Source organism: Schistocerca nitens, chromosome 12 (assembly GCF_023898315.1).
Source record: "Schistocerca nitens isolate TAMUIC-IGC-003100 chromosome 12, iqSchNite1.1, whole genome shotgun sequence".
Classification (NCBI taxonomy): domain Eukaryota; kingdom Metazoa; phylum Arthropoda; class Insecta; order Orthoptera; family Acrididae; genus Schistocerca; species Schistocerca nitens.
In genome coordinates, this window is record NC_064625.1 from 41,884,273 (window position 1) to 41,907,301 (window position 23,029).

At 39.5% G+C, this 23,029-nt stretch overlaps 2 protein-coding genes across 8 annotated transcripts in view; one reads left to right on the forward strand and one right to left on the reverse strand.

The window, feature by feature from the left end:
- LOC126215054 (uncharacterized) overlaps positions 1-14,744 on the reverse strand; it is a 122,268-nt gene extending 107,524 nt beyond the window's left edge. For both annotated transcript variants that reach the window (XM_049941701.1, XM_049941700.1), the window contains exons 1-2: positions 13,607-14,744; positions 13,272-13,427 (exon numbers count right to left, since the gene is read on the reverse strand). In XM_049941701.1, coding sequence (XP_049797658.1) covers positions 13,272-13,427; positions 13,607-13,625 — 175 coding nt within the window. In that variant the 5' untranslated portion in view covers positions 13,626-14,744. The remainder of the gene's footprint in view (positions 1-13,271; positions 13,428-13,606) is intronic.
- Positions 14,710-23,029, forward strand: part of LOC126215053 (bifunctional purine biosynthesis protein ATIC) — a 102,504-nt gene continuing 94,184 nt past the window's right edge. The window contains exons 1-2 of one of the 6 annotated variants that reach the window (XM_049941698.1): positions 14,710-14,821; positions 15,291-15,334. In XM_049941698.1, the coding sequence (XP_049797655.1) occupies positions 15,313-15,334 (22 nt within the window). In that variant the 5' untranslated portion in view covers positions 14,710-14,821; positions 15,291-15,312. The other 5 variants (XM_049941699.1, XM_049941696.1, XM_049941695.1 and 2 more) reach the window with 5 other exon arrangements.

Here is a 23,029-nt window from a genome sequence, read left to right on the forward strand (position 1 = left end):
CCTGCGTCGTCCTTATTCTGACAGCCACAGCTTGACGAGGGGTTTGAAGGGGCACAGTTTCACTACAGACCGAGTTTAGGACATAAGCACAAACTCCACCTGACACTCTATTATAGTCGCTACAGTTCCTGTAGTATCCCTTATAGCCATGGAGAGCTGGGGTCCGCATTGCTTGGAACCAGGTTTCCTGGAGGGCAATGCAGATAGCAGGTGTAAAGCTTAACAGTTGCCGTAGCTCAGCCAGGCGGTGGAAAAAACCGCCGTAATTCCACTGGAGGATGACGTCATTGTGAGGCATGGAACATTCAATGAGGCAGTTTACACCTCAGGGTCACCTGCTGCCACAGACGTTTTGCCTGAGCAGTCTATATCCATTGTGTCTGTGGATCCGGCGAGATCTAGATCCTCAGTAGACGCCAAAATCTCCACCTCATCCGCAGATGCAGAGCTTGTAGGTGTGGATGCCACCGCAATTCCCTTGGTCCTGGTGACCTTCTTTTTAGATTTCTCTTGCTGCTCCTTGGGTTTCCCTGGCTGGGAGGACTTCACTAATTCAGTCTCCGGGACTGAGGATCAGCATAAAGCCCTACGACCAGCTGCTTTTGGACCCATCAGCCACTGGCAGGTGTCATCTTGACCACTAGCAGAATCTGGGAAAGGAGTGACCCAAGGGACCATCTTCTAGAGGAGCGAAGAAAACTTACACTTCTCTGGCTCAGAAGTGGGGACTGATAGCCCCGATGGTTGGAGGGTGTTGCTCCCAAAGTAGGACCAACAGGGAGAGAAGTGCCCTCCAGCATCAAGGAGGCAGGTGTAGTTTTCTGGTTCTGGTGATGTAAGATGAGGTCATAGCCAAGAATGCAGGCACTCAAATTTCCTCCAATCTTGTCCTGCAAATGCTCCACAGTACCGGGGCGAATAGGCTTCACTGCCATCCTTAGCCTGGCGTCCCTCCCATGGTGTGGCCAGGGAGGGGAATGATTTGGGGCATATTTCTTAGCACTGAAGTTACACTTTGCCCGCTTAGAGACTGCTGGCGGTGGACGACCAGCAAGAGAGGACGTACTACGCTTCATGGTGTGTCACCCGCCCTGATGCCACCCACTCTGACCAGGGGCCTTCCCCACAGGCGCCACCCAGCCTCAGCAAGGGCCACCTGGCAGGATGGCCATTGCCGGGAGTCCCAATGCCCCAGGGAGATAGGCATCTACTCCATGGCATATGTGGGGAGTTAACAGTGTAGACATTAGCAGAGCGATCCCATTGTTGTCAGGGGGCTACGACCAACAGGGTACATGGCGGCCCCACCACAACGGACTGGCTACCGTGCTAGCTACTAGGTGCAAAGAATTCCATGGTCCTCGTCAGTGAAGAAAATTACACTGCATAGTGGGTGGAGGAAAATGCATCCAGGAAGGTGTCCTGGCTCAAGAGATTGAGGATGAGCGGGACTGCAATACCACAACAAAGAAGTGGCCTAAAGATTTCAATGCACGATGGACACTATGCACCATGTAAGGCGCCCTTCTCCAATTGGCTCGCTCTTCGGGAAAATTTTGAAAAATGGAGGTCAAACCCTACCGGGGACCATCACATAAAGGGCAAAAGGTGTGAGACTCCTTTCAGTCGCCTCTTATGACAGGCAGGAATACCTCAGGCCTATTCTAAATCCCAGGCCATAGGGGGGTGGGGGTGGGAAGGTGGAAGTCTCAGGGTCATGTTGTGAAGATCAAAATAAAATTAACACCAATGGTAAAGAAAAGATCTCAGAAAATAAAAACTAGAAGAAAATTTGACCCAACTATCTTAACAAAAAATGAGAAGTACACAAGGAAATCAGGTGAAGGATCTGTCGACTACAATAAAAAAAAGTCTGAAGAATCACATCTAGAACTAACTAAGCAAAGAAAATCAACCCATAAAATCATCAGACAGACAAAACACAAACATCTCAAAAATACCCTAGAGAAAATAGAACTTCCAGAAGAAACAGTCAAGAGATTGTTACAAAACCTTTTGGAGACATCTTAAAACATATGAGTCCCCAACATTGATGCTGAGAGATGAGTCAGGTAAGTTAGTGCATAGTAATCAAGAAAATGCAGAGATCTTTCCAGAGACTTTCAACAAACATTTAAATTGTGGTGACCCACTGGAAAAATATCAAGTACACAGAAGCTCCTATTTTAACCACCCCAGACCTATTAGATCCTGCAGCTATCAATGAGGTAGAGGTCACAATTCAGGAACAAAAAAATTATAAGGAATGTGGTGAAGACCATGTATTTGCAGAAATGTGGAAGAATGCTGGAAAACCTGCAGTCATAAATCTCCACTAACATCATATTGAAATGTGGATCATAGAGAAAATTCCAGAGCACTGGACCTTAGGAATAATCCATCCATTATTAAAAAAAGCGATATAACCAACCCAGATAATTACAGAGGAATAACCCTTCTGTTCTGCACATACAAAATTTTCTCCCACATAATTTACAATAGGATCAAAAACATTCTGGAACCACAACTTGGAGACTGTCAAGGAGGATTTTGACCATACAGAAGCTGCTCAGGCGAAATTCTTAGCCTGAAACTAATAATTGAGTATTACAAATATAGAAACTAACAGTTATTTATCTTATTCATAGATTTAAAAAAAGCATTTGATAGTGTTCATAGACCCACACTTCTAAAAATCCTTACATCATATGGCCTCCATCCCAAACTGGGAAGACTCATTCAGCTAACTTTAACTAATACAAATTCAAATGTCAAGCTTAGAGGAGAAATGTCAAAAGCTTTCACAATAGAAACAGGACTCAAGACAAGGTAATGGATTGTCCCTTTTGCTTTTTGATGTGGCCTTCAATTACATCATGACAATCTGGCAAAAAGAAAATCCATGTAAAATCAAAATTGGAGGAGAAACAGCAATAAGAGCAAACTGCCTTGGTTCGCTGCTGATTTAGCTCTCTTAGCCTTTGACATGGAAGTAGTTCGTGCTCAGATCATAAGTCTCCAGAAAACTGCTTCAAAAATAGTATTACAAATATCCTTGGAGAAAACTGAAATCATGCCCATGAAGCCTCTTTGCATAGATAAAATCCTCATAAATCATCAAGCAATTAATATAGTTCTACAACTTAAATATCATGGAGAAATTATTTTGCACAACTTGGGTGAGAAAGCAACACAGATAAATAGAACCAATGGGGAAAAAAAGCACAATTTCTAACCTGGTCAACATATAATAAGAAATGCCTGTCAACAGACACTAAGATCCAACATTACAAAACTGTAACTCTCCTGGAAGCAACTTATGCTTGTGAAACTCTGCTCCAAATTAAAAATGAATGAAGAAACAATCAACTTCTCAAGACTGAACGAAGAATTATCAGAATATGCATTGAAAAAATAAAAAATAAATAAATAAAAACCACGTTGATGGAGTCTGGAGAATCCTCCCTAACGAAACTGTCTATTGTGAAATTGACCCAATCACCAGCACAATGAAGAAAAAAAGAATCTCTAATATTTCCTTCATGCCTTATGACTGCCTGATAACAGGATTTTAAAACAACTAGTGATGAGAAGTCTCGGAAAGAAGACAGGAAGACAGTGGGTCAAAGAAATTCAGCAAGATCTTTAAGCAGTCGGACTTAGAATTACTGATCCAGAGAACAAAAACAAAATTAACACTCTCTTTATGAATCTTAAATTTTCAGTGCAGAAGACCGGTAGAGATTTCAGGCGAGTTAAGAAAATTGAGTTTGGAACGAATACAAAAGTACTGGGCTGAGTGAAAAAAGTAAGTAGTCCAATCTTCAAAGATAAAGTGAACATGGAATCACTCAAGTGGTCCAATGTGGCCAACCAAGTTGTTAATTATAATATTATTAGACTGGCCCATAATTTCGTAGCATTTTTCCGTAAGTACAAAAAACCAAGAGATACAGATAAAATATGGTTTAATCATCAATAATATTGCACTATTTACAATGGTCTGCCGATGCTGGGGTAACTTTTCGATTCCACAGCTATAGAAATCACATGGTTTTGAGGCGAAGCACTCATTGAGCCATGTCCAGAGCATATTTTCATCTAAAAATGAAGCTCCTTGAAGGTTGTTTCATAGAGAGCAGAAAAGGTGGAAATCAGAGTGCTATATCAGGAGAGCAACATAGGTGCAGAATGATTTCCCAACTCAATTGCTGTAGATTGTTTTTTGTCAGTGTAGCAGAATGAGGGTCGACATTATCATGGAGTAGCGTCAGTACACGCTGTCTTCCTGGTCACTGTTCTTGTGTTGCATCTGCAAGATATATCAGTTATTGACAAGAAATGTCAGTGGTGATGGTTACACCCCAGGGAAGCAATTTGTAGTACGCCACAACATTGCTGTTCCACCAGATGTGTGACATTATCTTTTGTGGAAGCGCACCGGTCTTTGTACACAGAGCTGTTGTTTCTTTGGGCTCAACCATTTCTTTCATTTCCTCATGTTAAGATAAAGACATTATTTCTTGTTACCAGTAACGATACAGGATAGGAATAGTTGGTGGCGTTCACAAGCCAACTGATGACAAGCAAGCAGAGACGTACCTATGGGCACCCACTGATTTCTGTGATTTTGGCTTAAGAGCATGTGGTAGCCATACACCCATTTTTTAACCTCCCTACTGTATGCAAGTTTTGCACAACGGTGGGATGATCACAGTTCATCACAGTGGTCAGTTCTAAAGTATGCTGATGTTGATCATTGTCGATTAACACAGTTAAATAATCGTCATCCAACGCTGAAGGTATTCCTGAACATGGAGAGCTCCTAATGTCAAAATGATCCCCCTCAAAATGATAAAACTATTTTCTTGCCACGCTGTATCCAATGGAATTTACCCTATACATGGTACAAATGTTGCCAGCTGCCTCCGCTGCTGTCACCCCTCTATTGGACTCAAACTCAACAATATGTTGGAAATGTTCCAATTTCTAGCACCCACAGCTCCACACACTATCTCCAAATGACAATATTAAAGTCAAATTTGCAACAATGAGCTACAAATACAAAGTGACAATCGATAAATAATCCCATAGCAACCGAAATATCAACACGCAAAACAAAAACCTATGAACTTAAATCACCAAGCTATTATTATTGTAATAATAATAATAATAATAATAATAATAATAATAATAATAATAGTTATTATTATTATTCTTTACTTTCTCAGACGTTAAGTCTGGTTAAAAATGGAAAGTGACGCGGACCTTGATCAGGCGTCACTTCCTTTTAACTGTATGGTATGTGTTATATTGCATTTAGGAACTTTCGGGTAATTGAACATGTATCAATAATTACTGATTTTATTATTATTATTATTATTATTATTATTATTATTATTCGACTATTGCAAGGGAGGCAGCCATTGGAAGAAGAGAAGTACGAAATGGCACTTTAAGTGAAAAATGGCCAGAAATCAGCTCAGACTGAAACCGACAACAGGCAGCATCTCAAAGTACAGCAAACAAAGAACCAACACAACAAAGCTGCAATCCAATCCAAGACTGACAGCCTGCACAATAAAGCATTATATGGGAAGTTTTTAGAAAAGATTGAAGGCAGAATAGGTAAGGAAAAGACCTGGACTTGGCAGACCAACAGAACACTATAGAAAGAAACTGAAGGACTGATTTTTGTTGCATGTGAACAAGCCATCAGAACTGATGCCACCAAAACCAAAAGCGAGAAATCTGGCACGAGACAAACTGCAGACTCTGCACAGAAGCTGTGATCCACCTCGAGCTGTTCCAAAAAGACTGATCAGACTGATTACAAACAGAGGCACAATGCTGTGGTACAAATGATCCACTGTAACGTATCCCAAAACGGTTTTGGCAAAGAACTGGTGGAGCCACAAGCCACAAATAGTTGCCAAAAACAAATATACCAAATTAATGTAGGACCTCTGGCTTAGGAAGATTAACAGCTGTAACGCATAGGAAAAGAAAGCACGAATTATAGACGTCATCACACTGGGTTCAACAAGAAACATTTATCAGATCCAGGAACCTCAAAATCAAACTAGACTATGGCATAAAACCAGTGAAATTGGTTTCTTGGTACATTGGGACCAGTGCCAAGAGGTCTTAGTAGGCACTTGACACGCATTGTTCAATTAATGATAAAATACGAACACTAGCCCAGTGATCATATTTGCTGTGTTTAATGTTACAGCACTAATAACAACAGTAGTAATAACAATAAAAATCATCAGCTTCTGAGGTTACTGCAAGTAACCTGATGTAGACACGACAGCATCCAACACTGTAATCCATGTCTAAAAATAAAGATAACAGTAATGAATATATCGTATTTCAGTCATGTTGGTTCTATTAACATGTTGTTACATTGTTTTGGGATTTTCATTATATTATGATTGAAGAGAAGGAATCACATACTATCAGAATAACAGAAATGCCTGGCAACAGTATAGACAGAATCAAATCTGGGGAAGTTTAAAAGACCTGGGAAGAGCAAGACTGAATAATATATAATGGGGTAAAGTTAGCAGACGAGACAAAGGGGGAGAAAATTTAGTACTCAGGAAGATTAGGAATGTGTTGACAATGTGACAATAATTTTGGTTTACATTTCCGTAAGTCACCTCAGGCAAATGCCAGGATTTTTCCTTCATCAAGGCCACAGTCAACCACCTGTCCTATCCTTATAAACCATACTTATATGTGAGGTGTGATCAAAAAGTAATGGAATTTTTTGTTTTCCTTCAAATATCTTTATTCATTCATCAATATCAATTTTTTACCATTAAAGTAGCCCCCTCACATATAATACACTTGTGTGAGTACTTTTCTAATCTTTGAAGCACTTCTGAAACTCCCCTTTCATTAAGGCGTTCAGCTCCTTCAGCAATTCTGTTTTTATCTTATCAATGGTGGCAAAACAACATCCTTTCTTGGTTCTCTTCAGCTTCGGGAATAGAATCAATCATGTCCAGTGAATATGGTGGCTGAGGCAACATAAGTTTCATTTTTCCCAAAAAATCATGAATAAGCATTGAGGTATGAGAGGGAGCATTATAGTGATGCAATTTTCACGAGAGGTTTTTTTATCACAATGCAGACTGTTTTCTTCGTATTTCTTCATGTAAAGGCACATAACTTCCAGGTAGTAATACTCATTGATCGTATGACCATGAGGGAGGTACTCGTAATGCACTATCCCACTGCAATTGCAGAAAACAGTGAGAAGACCTTCACACGTGATTGAAATTGGCAATTTTTTTGTTAGGTCTTAGCTCTTAAGGCAGTTTCCATTGGGACAACTGAGCCTCAATTTCGCTGTCATACCAGTATACCTGTGTTTCATCCACTGTTATAGGCTTCTTTAGAAGTACTGTACCAATGTCAACTTCATTCAGGAATCCCTGAGGATATCTAATGCGACACTGTTTTTTGGTCGAAATTCACAACTTCAGAACAAACTTTGGTGATACACATTTCATGCCCAAACAATATGAAACAATTGTTTGACACACGCCAAAGGATATGCCAACATCATCAGCAACCTCTCTCATGGTGATTCAACAATTTTCCAGAACCATTTTCTTTACTTCTTCGATACTGCTGTCTATAATTGGCGTACTAGGACATCCAGGGTGTTCGTCATCTTCAGCATCTTTTTCACCCTCTTGGAACGTTTACAAGTGGTACAAACTCTTGTCTTACCCACAGTATTTTTCTTAAAAGCCACAGTTGTTTTGCAAGGAAAAATTCACCGAGCACTTTAAAACATGTGTAACCTTCTCAACTGTCAACTAAATTAAATAATTCAAAACTGCTGAAAAGACACAAATACATCTGGAACATGTGCACCAACAAGATAACAAGAAATTTTGAAGCCCATGAAATTAAAAAATTCCCTTTACTTTTTGATAGCACCTTGTATTCTGTGGATACGAATGAATGTTTCTTAGCTATTTATTTTCATTGTACTATGATGACAAATCCTTTATTGCTGAAAGACAATTGCTGTGAGAATGAACAAATAAATACACAGAAAATACTATTTCACTGCAGGACAGGAGGAAGATATTTGGGGTATAAAGAGAGGTAATCTACACCAGTGATAAAAAGTAAAGTTTTAGTCTCATGTTGAAAGCAACATTGTTTTGGATAATAAGCACATCACTGGATAATTTGTCTCCAGTCTCATTCTTGATATGGAAATCCATTCATTCATTTCACAAGTTGTGTTCTGTAAATCCCATCATGAAGGAGAGAAGGTAAAGGACGAGATTTAATGCTGTACACAGGTAAAGCCACCATAATGGCTGTATCATATCTTATATTCTATTTACGGACAAGGATAGGTGTTTCAGTTACAAGAAGAGGTAGTGACACACCAAGGACCAATAATCAATGAAGAAAACATAGCATGTGATTGTCACATCATCTACCCTCTAATGTCGACTAACTCTGCACTGGAAAGACTTGACATGAGGACGTCTACAGACAATTATTCTCCCCACACGATTCATGAATAAACATAGAAAGGGGAAAATAAAGTGGTGCCAGAAGCACCCTATGCCACACACCTTGCGGTGGCTTGTGGAATATGGGTGTAAATGTATGATAATCCCCTGACATTATCATACCTGTCAGTGACCCACCAGAGAGATTTACAACTGTCAATTTTCCATCACAAATTCTACCACAGCTGCTTTAGTCAAGCATAACTGAGTGAGCCAGCCAGTCTTATGAATATAGGTGTATATTTGTGTCATATTATTCATGCGTTTGATACTTGCATTTAGGTCTTCAGTTTCTTTGGAAGGCTTTAAGACAGTGATGCTACCAGGGGAAAGAGCCACGCATGTAGCGGGAGGGTGTCACATCCAAAGTTGGGTCACTGAAGATCAACATCTGAGACCATCACCAAAGATGGGCATTGAAGAACAGCCAATGGAGAGACGCTGTAACACTAGAAACTTTTACACAACATTCTTCCAAAGTGTCAGTTATGGATTAGATTAACTGAATTTTCCCAACAGCACTGACAGAATATGGCAATAATATCAGATAGGAAACACTTTCTTGGTCTGACTTCTCGTGCTTTTCTGGTAAAACTTCTGGCAAAATATTTTGCAGTGCATCAGGAAAGAAGCTGCTACTTGGTATTATGGATTAGATGTTCTATCAAGATAAATCTCTCATAACATACAGATCTTTGGAACAAACATTGTTTCCAACTCTTAAAGAAAACCATGTCACAGGACAAAACTCATTCTTGCAAGAAGCCAGCTTGCATCATGAATAAAACATAATGCAAACAAATTTCTGTCTGTAAAGAAGCAAGATGAATGTCCTATTAACACCAATATTACTGCATCGGCCTTACTACCACTGAATTCCTGCATGGAGCGAATTGCCACTGTTGGAATAAAAAAATATTGTAGGCTACATTTTTTCTTGAGCATTAATAATTTGTTACATATTATCGATGTACTGTCGGTTGGAACAGTCTAAAACACTTTAGAAATAATTTATGTTTTAGTCTATAGTTTTAATTTTTTTATTTTGGCTATTGACCACTAGTCTTGGTACAGAGTGCCATCCCCAAGCCATTCCCTGGCATGCAATTATCACACTCTCTTTCTGATTGATGGATTTACTTGAAAAGCTAATGTGACAACTGCATGCCTGGGAATGGCCTGTGGATGATGCTTTGTACCAAAACTGGTAGCCAGCAGGGAAAAAGGGCAACTACAGGCTAAAACATTATTACAAACAAGGGGGGGGGGGGGGGGGGGAGAGGATGAAACTGGAGAAATACTGCAGCCTCAAGATTGCCTTGATCCATGGCTTTCTAGATGGTATATGAGAAAAGTACAATGGATGAAATGAGTTCTGTATGTGGACAAATACTGTCCCACAAAGAGGACTTGTGAAGATGAAACAAGCTTCATCGTCATCATACAGTTCAGACACCATAAACTGCTATTTGTTTATCACACAGAGCTCCTGGTAAAGCAGAAGTAACTGTGAGGCAGCAAACGCTCTGCCTAACTGGAATTCCATGTGGCATAACCTGTATACTCAACAATGGTACTTACTGTAACAAATTATGTATCCAGAAGAATTTACTCTCTGCAGCAGAGTGTGCACTAATTTCAACCTTCCTGACAGATTAAACGTGACTTCCTCCACAAAAACCTGCATCATTTCCAAAACTTAGGATAATGTAAAACCCTACTTGTACTTTTCTCATATACCATCTAGAAAGCCATGGATCAAGGCAATCTTGAAGCTACAGTATTTCTCCAGTTTCAAAAAGCATATGACTTGGTACCACGCCAATGTTTATTAACAAATTAACAACTGCAAGGGATGTCAAACAAAACTGTAAACTTGACAGGATTCTAAAGTGATGCGAAGATTGGCAATTTGCTTTAAATGTTTACAAATATAAAATTGTGCACTTCGTAAACAGCAGAAAAGTAGTTACCGCTGAGACAATTGGAATCTGTGAACTCCTACAAATACTTAGATGTAACAATTTGCAGGAATGTGAAACGAATGATAATGCTGGGGCAGTCACAGGTATATCAAGTTTACGAAACACTCACGCAAGCCAACGTAGAAGTGCATAGGACCAATATCAAATACGAGTAACAAAAAATATTGAACACACAGAAAGAAGGGCAGAGCAAATGGTTACAAGTTTGTATAGAACATAGGAAAGTGTCACAGTGATGATATAAAACACATGAAAGCCTACTCAGAAAGTGTTAAGGACTAGTATAAAGTGTAGAATCTAGGAATATACTAGAGCCCTCTACACAGGCTCTGCAATGGCAAGATTAGACTAATTACAATGGCATTCTACATCTACATTTATACTTTACAAACCTCCATGAAGTGCTGGTAGACAGTAAATCCCATTGTAACTGTTATTAGGGTTTCTACCTGTTCCATTCGTGTATCGAGCGATGGATGAATGACAGATTGAATGCTTCTGTGCATGCTTTAATTATTCTGTTCTTATCCTCAGAATCCCTCTGCGAGTGATACATAGGGGGTTGTAGCATATTCTCAAGAGTTATCATTTAAAGCCTGTTCTTGAAACACTGTTAGTACATTTTCTCAGAATAGTTTATGTCTACCTTCAAGAGTATGCCAGTTTAGTTTCTTTAAAAGCTCTACGGCACTCTCCCGCAGATCAAACAAACCTATGATTATTCGTGCTGCCGTTCTGTAACGTTCAATATCCCCTGTTAGTTCTATTTGGTTTGGATCCCACACACTTTAGCAATATTCCAGAATCGACCTCAGAAGTGATTTACAAGAAATGTTCTTTGTAGAATGATTGCAGTTCTCCAGTATTCTACCAATAAGCCGAAGTCTACCATCTGCTTTACCCATGACTGCACTTACATGATTATTCCACTTCATATACCTACAAAGTGTTGCACCCAGATATTTCTATGAGCTGGCCGAAACAAACTGTGACTCATTGATATTATGGTCATAGGATACGAAATTTTTTCATTTTCTGAAGTGCACAACTTAACATTTCTGAACATTTAAAGCAAGCTGCTAATCTCTGCACTATTCTGAAATCTGATCAAGAGCTGAATGAATGTTTATGCATCTTCTTTCAGACAGTACTTCATTACAGATAACTGCTTGAAGTTTGAGGTAACTGTTAATATTGTTTCTAGCACCATTAACATAAAACATAAACAGGAAGGCACTTAAAACTTCCGGGCTAAATGTATAAAACTCTCCCGATATTTCATCTCCCGCCATCTGAGACGAAACGTCACGGGGGAGTTTTATAATCGACCACGGCCTACTGCCTGGAGTTTTAAGTGAAGACAACACCGGCAGTAAAAGCCTACATTGTATGACAAACAGGAGGAGTCCCAACACTTCCCTGGGGGACACCTGAAGTTACTTCTACATCTGGTGATGGCTCTCCATCAAAGACAACATGCTGTGACCTCCATATCAAAATGTCCTCAGTCCAGTCACTTGAAACCTCATACTCTTGACAATAAGCATAGGTGTGGTAATGAGTCAAATGTTTTTAGGAAATCAAGAAATCCATGATCTACCTAACTGCCCTGATCCAAAGCGTTCAGTATTTCTGCATTTATGGCCATTCCTCCCCCACTCCATATGCATAAGGGGAATAGGAAGAAACTTTAATAGGTGGTGGAACGGGAAGCACCCTCTGCCACACACTTTACAGTGTTTTTCTCATTGTGAACTGTTATCCTTTGTTACTTACATATTCTATCTTTTAACTAGGCCTACTTTGTTTTACAATGCGGAGAAATAACTCTATATGAATAAATATGATTCTACTTAATTGATCACAGTCTACGTACAGTCATACTTTACATACACTAAGATATTACTTTTTGGCGATGCATGTACATTAAGAAAATGTTTGATATTGTGAATTGTGTTGATTATAAAATACACTGACAGAAGGCTCAACTTAATGGTCTAGTTTAATTTAAAAATAATTTTTTAATTGCTCTTTAGTGACACTGGAGTCCAGCAAGTCATATTAGCTGTCATCAAAGAAGTGCATAATAATATCTGATTCCCATTCTTGTGCATGTAAAAAATATCCTTGCAATACCCTTTCCATTTGAAGTTTTCATCCTATACCATTATAGGAGAACCTCAGTGGGCTGAGAGGCAGAAAGAGTGAACAATGGCTGATAAAAACTTGTGACAGCCCATGGTACTGTACTGAAAACTGTGATGGATTGTTGGCATTAGTTGCAAGAGCTTTTGTTGCAGATACTGAAGGCTAATGTTTGACTCTTAATTTAACATAGAGCAACGCCAGAAGCAAATATGAAATCAATGTGAATTAAAATCATGTTATAATGTACACCTAAACAACAGGAACGTTCAAGTTAGCATTCCTTGTTCATCTACCCCTACACTAAAACGTTGCACGTCACTAATTTTGATATTGCTAGGAGTACTTGATATTGGTAACATTTTTCTTTCTGTTCTGAACATAGATACAGTATAGAACAAGTATTACATATGCCTTTTTATTAGTTTAAGTGTTAGCTAATATTTCCAGCTGTCAAAAGAGACATGTACAACACTTTTACCAGCCGCTATTGTTGTCATTTTTCAACAAAAGCCAGTAAATTCAAACGCCATTCTTCGTGGTTTACTTTTCTAACATAGGAACGTATAAATACATGCTGTGTACTTACCCTTTGCCAGTTCTTTGTTAATTATGATCCCCTGGTGGTCACCACCAGCAACATGTATTTTGTCATTCTTGGTATCATCCAAAGGAACTGCCCTACGTTCAATCGCAAGGGTTGTTGAATCAGTAGTTTTGCATTTTGGTGTCATAACAATGTGATCTGCAGGTAAATACACCGTGCATTAGATTCTTTCTGTTGACACTGTATCCACAGTGCAAAATTCAAATACTCTAATAGTACTAGAGAGGCGATGAGTATCGAAAGAGGGAGTATTTCCACGCTTTAAACTGATGACTTGCACACAATTTTAAATTACTTTCAATAACATGACATGTTACCTTTTCGTGCCAGCTCCATGTTATCTTATAATGCTTCCTTCTCACACTATTTACAGTTGCATATAGCACAATATCCTTCGTGCAACTGAAAACGCAAGAACTGTGACGTTCAGACCCCGTGAGTTAGTAAGCAAACTGCCAATGAATCATAACTGAAGTCACCACATGCGGCTATCCTCAAGATGTTCAATCGCTGCTGTAACGCTACAAAAATATAACCACACCTGCTATGACTTCATAGGCGTTGACAGATCGCAAGTGAACGTCATTTTTCACGTAAGGAAACTAGGTCACTCCTAGCGTGATTTTCTCTCGATGGTACAGCAGTGTTACACATGTATTGCCAATATTCAGTGCAAATGAATGCAGTTATAATGAAATGTACTTAACGAATTGTCATTAGGTTAAATGAGGCGGTTCAATTAGGAAGCACTGATTTATTGAATTAACTTCCCAGTTCCGTCTCCACGCTCTGTAACCAGGGACAGTGCTGCCCCTTCAGGATGCCAGTAAAACCAGCAGAAGCTCTATTTTAAAACAGTGTTTTATTTTGTTCGTTTTGGACTGTACATAATATAGAAATTATTTACAAAAATATACCAAACATGATCATAAGTACTGTCAGAAACTCAGAATCCACATTTATCTAGTTGTAACGTAGCTATCCCATTGAAATATTCCGCAGCCAAATAGTCCTATCACTTGCTACCATTTACGAGATAGATTTGCGTAATGAAACATCTAAGAAAGGTCAGTTAGATAGCGAGATGACATTTCTACTATTGTATATTTCTGAATGATTCGCAGTTTTTGCTCTGAGTAAGGCAAATTTCACAAACATCACAGTGCCTCGCACGTTTCATGTTCGTGCACATCCAGAGGGAAATGAAAATTACCGCAAATGTCCAAAATATTTCTGTTTTTCCTAATACAAGAACTGTGATTGGTTGGCAGAAGTAGAAGCAAAACGTAGAAAATAGCGCCAAATTTATTTTGTACGATATACAGTTTATTGTTTTCGTGGCTGCCGTAACGACAAATCAGAGTAATACGCAGCCTTACAGGTGTATTTTTTTATGGGTTGGTTTAAAACCGACAGTATTTCAGGAAGAATAAGATAATTTGTCATGTGGCAAGTGTAGGCGACTTTTTTGGTGTCCTTGCGTGGTAACCTCTATCTTCATTGGCTGTGTGTCCGTCAGGCGTCATTAGCCGGTAAGTAGCGTCAGTACTGAACCAATTTATCTGTTACTATCAGTTGACCTACGAACTCAAGACATCCACGGAGGTCAGTGAATAAGTTCATCGTCTTATCTTAAAAAATAGCTTTTTGTAAGCGCTCTCTGTTGGGGGCTACCCGATAAAGGGTATCCACAATGCGTTTGGTTGTATGCTGAGCTCAGATCAACAAGTGTCCAGTTTCGTCGTATAGGTAGGATTGCGGAGACGGGATTGCTGTTTTATATTTACTTGGTCTGTTGTTTTTAAGCAGTGAGACTTTACATATTAAGTATGGTACTGCCTGCTGTATAGGATGCCAATTAAGTCATGTAAATAGGTTGTTATGTAATACAAGATTTCGGTTCCTCGTGCAGGTTGTTGCACATAATTAATATCATTGCCAGGTCGTCACTATCCCAGACAATAACGTTAACTATAACGCGTGTTTTATTGTCTGTTACAGGTGTTCAAGCGATTCATTTGAAATGGCAGCAGGTGGAAATTTAGGTAAATAATAAAATCATTTGATTATATAATGTAATTTTAGTTTTCATATTTTCACTTTTTCATTTCATTTTCATGTTTCGTTATATTTGTGATAATGTTACTTAGCCTATTCAAGTCACTGTTATGAATGATACATACAACACCCGGTATACATGTATCTTATAGAGCAGGGGTTCCCAAAATTTTCCTCTCTGAGGAACACTATGACGAACCTTGGACTTCTGCGGAATACCTTGTTTATTTTCAAGGTTAATAACATACAGAGAGAGAGAGAGATTGAAAACTTGTTTCACTCCATGAATACTTCAATTTTAAATCTTCACTTACAAACACAGAAATCATAAAATTAAAAAAATTAATTAGTTCCGACATCGTCAAAATGTAGAGAAAAAGGCGATGCTATTAGTAGTTACTCATGGAACACTTTTCACTTTACAGAGTTTGGGGAACCCTATAGTAGAAGTATACAAACTAGTATACAATTACTTGTACATTACAATGTAAGGGAAAAGGGGGGGGGGGGTGCTGTACTCACAGAAAGTATTATAAGGTGCCAAGCAACGGACTTCATTGAACAGACTTAGCAGTAATAGGTCAGGAAAAATACAATATAGTTTTTCTCGAAGTCTACAGGTCGCCAACAAAAAGTTTCATCTGGCAGTTAGGCAGGCTAATAACACTTCATAGAAATAATAGGAAAGTCTTTGTAGGTGGTGATTTCAACATTGATTTCATACTGATAGTGCTGGTAGAGGACACCTGGAGTTATAGCTTTGATTTGTTCCCCAGAGCACCCTTCTAAGGAAACGACCAACAGTAACTTATAATTTATTTCTAATTCCAACTGTCTTTCATGAAAGAGATGAGCTTCGTGGTCAAATGGCAGCAATAAAGCATGCCCACCAGTCAGGTTTAATTATGAAGGGAAAAGTACTATCCCACACAATCAGAATTTCTGACTTTGATACATTAATTGGAGAGGACTGTCTGGACAAAACAATGGATGAGTGTTTCTCCATCGTGCATAGTAAATCAGAAATTTATTTCCTAAAAATATTCTTAAATAACAGAATCCAGTTTTCCTTTATGAGGAGGTCAGACACAATTATAGGGGAACAAACAACTGTATCCTGGGAAGAAAATGACATTAAAGTACCTGATAGACACTGTGAAATATTGTGTAAGTTAAAATTGTTGATCATTAAACATGATGCTAGTTGTTCTTGAAAGTAACAAGAAACACAGGGACAAAAAATGGACCATCAAAAGTAGATCCATTAGATTTACTTTCAGTTAGATAGGCTTCACATACTTCATCTGTAGGTATCAATTTTTCTGACTCATTTGTCAGAGAGCTCACAAAAATAATTGCCGCCTGGCTCTGATAGTATTTCAGTCAAATTATGGAAAGTGTTTGCTGACCTGGTTGTGATAATGTACAGGGTTATTACAAATGATTGAAGCGATTTCACAGCTCTACAATAACTTTATTATTTGAGATATTTTCACAATGCTTTGCACACACATACAAAAACTCAAAAAGTTTTTTTAGGCATTCACAAATGTTCAATATGTGCCCCTTTAGTGATTCGGCAGACATGAAGCCGATAATCAAGTTCCTCCCACACTCGGCGTAGCATGTCCCCATCAATGAGCTCAAAAGCATCGTTGATGCGAGCTCGCAGTTCTGGCACATTTCTTGGTAGAGGAGGTTTAAACACTGAATCTTTCACATAACCCCACAGAAAGAAATCGCATGGGGTTAAGTCGGGAGAGTGTGGAGGCCATGACATGAATTGCTGATCATGATCTTCACCACGACCAATCCATCGGTTTTCCAATCTCCTGTTTAAGAAATGCCGAACACCATGATGGAAGTGTGGTGGAGCACTATCCTGTTGAAAGATGAAGTCGGTGCTGTCGGTCTCCAGTTGTGGCATGAGCCAATTTTCCAGCATGTCCAGATACACGTGTCCTGTAACGTTTTTTTCGCAGAAGAAAAAGGGGCCGTAAACTTTAAACCGTGAGATTGCACAAAACACGTTAACTTTTGGTGAATTGTGAATTTGCTGCACGAATGCGTGAGGATTATCTACCGCCCACATTCGCACATTGTGTCTGTTCACTTCACCATTAAGAAAAAATGTTGCTTCATCACTGAAAACAAGTTTCGCACTGAATGCATCCTCTTCCATGAGCTGTTGCAACTGCGCTGAAAATTTAAAGCGTTTGACTTTGTCATCGGGTGTCAGGGCTTGTAGCAATTGTAAACGGTAAGGCTTCTGCTTTATCCTTTTCCGTAAGATTTTCCAAACCATCGGCTGTGGTACGTTTAGCTCCCTGCTTGCTTTATTCGTCGACTTCCGCGGGCTACGCGTGAAACTTGCCCGCAAGCGTTCAACCGTTTCTTCGCTCACTGCAGGCCGACCCGTTGATTTCCCCTTACAGAGGTATCCAGAAGTTTTAAACTGCGCATACCATCGCTGAATGGAGTTAGCAGTTGGTGGATCTTTGTTGAACTTCGTCCTGAAGTGTCGTTGCACTGTTATGACCGACTGATGTGAGTGCATTTCAAGCACGACATACGCTTTCTCGGCTCCTGTCGCCATTTTGTCTCACTGCGCTCTCGAGCGCTCTGGCGGCAGAAACCTGAAGTGCGGCTTCAGCCGAACAAAAGTTTGAGTTTTTCTACGTATGTGTAGTGTGTCGTGACCATATGTCAATGAATGGAGCTACAGTGAATTTATGAAATCGCTTCAATCATTTGTAATAGCCCTGTACTTTACTTATGTAATGAGTCATTGAGTAGGCTGAGGTATGCAGTATTGTACACCCAAACTTAAGATGATACTGGGTATGGTGGCTGATGGGAACAACTGTAAATGAGGAAATATCTATCTGGTTACTCCCATCAGCCGCCACGCCGAGTGTCATCTTAGTTTCCTCGTATAGTAGTAATATCAATTTATAAAAATGGAGATAAGCAGCTAACCTCAATTGAATTGATAGTTTGAAGAAGGGAGCGAATCCAAGACCTCATTTTGTGTGGACATACAAAAAAGTTCTTCCAGTTTTTTTTTTTTTTTTTTTTTTTTTTTTTTTTTTTTTTTTTTTTAATGTTAGCAAACATTTATAAATATGATATTCTTTACATTAACTTTCTATCTCAGTACCTCAGAAAGATCAATTGATCTTGACAGACAACTTCTTATTACATTGTCAGAAATAGCTATATTTGCACAAAACATTCACAATAGAACATATACATGAAATGTCTATACTACTCACAGGTTTTGAAAGCATTAGCTATGAAATTTATTCTGAAAATCATTACTGTCCTTCATCTTTATCATCCTCTGCAGTAGCTGTTGTTAGTCTCATCAACATCTCCTCATGAAATGGTCTTCACTCATATGGAATGTATATAACTATCTTCCATGTCTTGTACTGGAATGTTTCCATTGTAAACCATTGGAATGTGGTGCATTCTTGTTATTTTGCAGCAAGTGTTCTTTACCACATTATAAATGAATTCAGATGCGGTTAAATAACTTTCGGATAAAAAATATTCTAACTGTCTGTACTTGGTAATCAAAAATGAGGACATTTCTAGGGACTTTAATCAAAAATGAGGACATTTCTAGGGACTTTGTCGTTGTCAAACAAACATGCTTTTAAACCATCCTGAATAGTTACTGTATAAATAACTATTACACAGGTCTGCAAAAAAATATTTTAACTGACTTTTATGTGCTTTTCAGCACTGATTTCAAAAATGCAATCTGTTTTTTTCTATCAAGTCAGGTTTTCTCACAAAAAATGGAGTATTTTTGTGTACAATAACAAAATATAAACAATTTATCACATTTTTACAACGTTATAAAATTTTATTTTATTTATAAATCATGTTCTAAACTAAATTTTCAGTACACTTCCATTTCTCTTTAAGCTCATAAGTCCTTATAAAAACACTTTCTCTTTCCGTCGAAGCTTCTTTTATTGCTTTTCCGGCTGTGGACTCGTTGAGGATCATCCCTTTTTATCATCCAGCAGTAGTCCGCTATCATGTTGACGTTCCATCTTCCTCGATATCTTCTTTCCATTTCTTTGATGTCTTGGTGGAATCTTTTGCCTTGCTCTTCACTTACATCGCCAAGGTTTGCAGGGAAGTAATCAAGATGTGAGGAGCATATTCTATTTTTGAACATGCCATAAGTCCAGGAATATCACTGCAAAATACCAGGTCACCTTCTTGGGAGAAGAAAGATACAAACTCCTTTTCCCTTGATCGATACCAAGAAATCGATGTAACCGGAGCCAACATATGTTTATCTTTCAATCTAGATCCTAAAACCTCTGCTGATTCTTTAGAAAGGCCTAGGTCTCTAACTAAGTCGTCCAGTTCAGATTGTGAGAATGGAATGGGATCGGTTGTGCCAGGATCGTAGCAATCTCTGTGTTCTTCACTATCACCTTGCTGAGCCAATGGCTCGTGATCATTTATATCATCCAAAGAATCTGGAGGAGAGGGTATTGGTACTTCAGGTCAATGAGGAACAGAGCAAATGGCAGATTGAATGTTTGGGTAAGAAATATCCTTTTTGTTTTTAAAATTGAAACCTCGTACGTTGCAAGAACAAAAATAGCAGTTATTACTATGATTTTTGGTCTCCCTCCAAACCATTGGTATTCCAAAACTTAAGGACTGCTTTTTACGTTGAAACCATTGCCTCAGTTCTTCAACACACACTGAACAAACTTTGTGTGGGGCCCAAGGCTTATCTTGATTGCCTAACATTGTACCAAAATAGGTGAAATATGCTTTTTCAACAAAATCGGAAATGTTTCTTTGTTGCTTTTTAACGGTATAGTTACCACAAATGTAGCAGAAGCAGTCTGGTGAGGTTATACATCCTCTGGTAACCATTGTCCATTGTTCATAAAACAGCTTCACAACATAAGAAAACATTCACTACTTCAAAGCACTTGTAACAACAACACATGATCAGCACAGAGTGAAGAGGTACTGCGAACTGAAGGACAATAGCAGAAGCTCACTGGTTGGTGATTACAGCGGAAGGGGGAGCGCGACAGACAGGCACTGACATGAAAATACTGCTGGTTTCTCCTAATTACTCTTTATTTTATGTATATCTAGTATAAAAACGGCTAAATAACAGTTTATGGAGATCCTAAAAACCAAGATTCAAAATCACTAGAGTGCTGAAATATCGAAAAAATCTAAAACTAGACAAACAGTTGGTGAAATAACTGTACGTGATGGAATTTTTTCACTATTTTTCCCGAAATCAGCATTGAAAACACTATAAAAATCACTTAATAAATTTGAAACAATTTTTATGCCGCAGACCTATGTTATTCACTAATCTTTAATGAAGAATATCTAAACTTAGAAGTCAGGCATTAAGCACAAAATAATACTCGGATGCACTGTAAACAAGAGGTTTTAAGCAACTGAACAGCAGACATGAACTCCAGGACAAACATGAAGCCTGGTTGAGTTCCCTTCTTTCAGACTAAGAAATATTTCCAAGCCCGACTAAGCCAGCATATTAGTGCCTTTCATTCTATTTTTATAGCTCACAGCGTGCATCTATATGTCAAAAAAAAGTTTGGTTTTTGTTCCCTTCTTCAAACTATAAGTTCAATTGATAGAATTATTTCCTTTTCAGTCATGTTCTAAATATTTGTTTAAGAAAGTTTATAACAGAATATTGAACTATTTTTTCCTATAGTTTGACTTCTGTGAAGGGAAAGAAATATGTGATCTACATCTGCACAAATACCCTGAAAACCACAAAAGTGCATGGCAAAGCTAGGGTTTTTCCCATTTCAGTTGCGTGTGGAGCATGGGAAGCATGACTGCTTAAACGCCTCACTGTGTGCCTTAAATGCCTCACTCTGTGCCTTAATTAGTCTGTCATCTTAATGGTTACTATGGGAGTGATACGTAGGGGGGAGCAAGAATATCTTTAGATACCTCACTTAATACTAGTGCTCGAAACTTTGTAAGTAGGCTTTTGCGGAATAATTGGAATCTGTCTTTAGGAGATAAAGTTTTTCAGCATACCTGTGATGCGTCCTCTGGCTCGAACAAACCTGCTCTTCCTTCTATGTGTTAGAAGTCACCTGTTAGTCCTATTTGCTACAGGTCCCATACACGCGGGCAGTATTCTAAGGTAGGATTTTCAAGTGATTTGTATGCAGATTCTTTTGCAGACAGACTAAATTTTCGAAATATCTCTAAAGCTCCCTCTACCCAGGAGTTCGTGGTTCTTTGGAGAGTTCGTGCATAGTGCCCACGGGCTCCGAGCTGTTGCAGCCCGTCCATCCTTCTCGGGCTGCATTTCCTTCACTGTGCCCATCCCTCCCCATCCTGGCTCCTTCCTCACTGCCCTCCTCCTTTCTCTCTCTCTCTCTCTCTCTCTCTCTCTCTCTCTCTCTCTCTCTCTCTCTCTCTCTCAGTGTTTTTATTTGTGTCAACTTGGCTATCCACCTGATTCCTTGTATTCCTTCGATTTTGTTCCTTCCATGCTGTACCCCCCTCTGCCCTGCTAGGTCTCCAGCACAAGTAGCAAGCCTTTGTAGTGGGGCTCTTACATACCCATCTGGCTGAGCTCCCTGACAACACAGTGATCGCACTACTGATACCTGAGCTGTTCCCTCCCCATGTATGCCAGGGAGTTGTTGCCTATCATCCTGAAGCATCGGAACTCCTGGCAATGCCAGCCCTGCCAGACAACCGTTGCTGTGGCTGTGTGGCACCCACGGAGAGAGCCCCTTTATCAGAGTGGGAGGTATCAGGACGGATGCTTGGCACATGAAGTGTATTGAGCTGCAAAAATCTGGCCATTCTCAAACTACCATCTCTTAGAATGATAGCGGATCATCATGGGGTGAAACACTTTACCTGCTACCTGGTCTGTACTAGGATGGATGGGGACACATTCATTGCCACAAAGGCATTGTTTTTTGTGGAGAGTGTCGAGCGCGAGTTTCATGGAGTGGAGTCTCACAGTGAGATGTGGTCAGGCTCCCTGTTGATCAAAGCTTCGTCTGCCGCCCAATCTGCAGTCCTTTGTGCTTGTGATCGCCTTGGCTATGTTCCGGTATCTGTTACTCCTCACCAGTCTCTGAATATGGTCCAGGGAGTGATTTTTCATTGGGACCTCACCTTTAATATTGATCAGAAACTCTGGGCTAACACGAAGCGACGCAGCATTAATTTTGTTCGACATGTTGAGAAGGTTCTTAAAGACAACTGCAACGATACTGGCACCTTTATTCTGGCTTTCGAGGGGGTACCCTCCCATAGGAGGTCAAGGTTACGCGTTACCGATGTGCCATGAAGCTCTATATCCTGCCACCCATGAGGTGCTGTGCTGCTTGCGGTTTGGGCATATGTCTTCCTGCTGTGCGGTGGACCCTGTGTGTGGTGACTTTGGCCACCCACTCCATGAGGGAAGCCGAAGTGTTCCGCTGCCTGTGTGTCTAAACTGTCATGACTTCCTCTTCCGCACTCACCAGATTGCCCAGTTTACAAGAAAGAAAAGAAGATCCGAGAGTACAAGTCCGTGGATTGGCTGTTTTATGATGAGGCTCACCAAACATGTGACTGACTGTAGCCAATGTCAGTTCCTTTTCCCTGCTACCTATTCCTTATCCCAGCCCCAT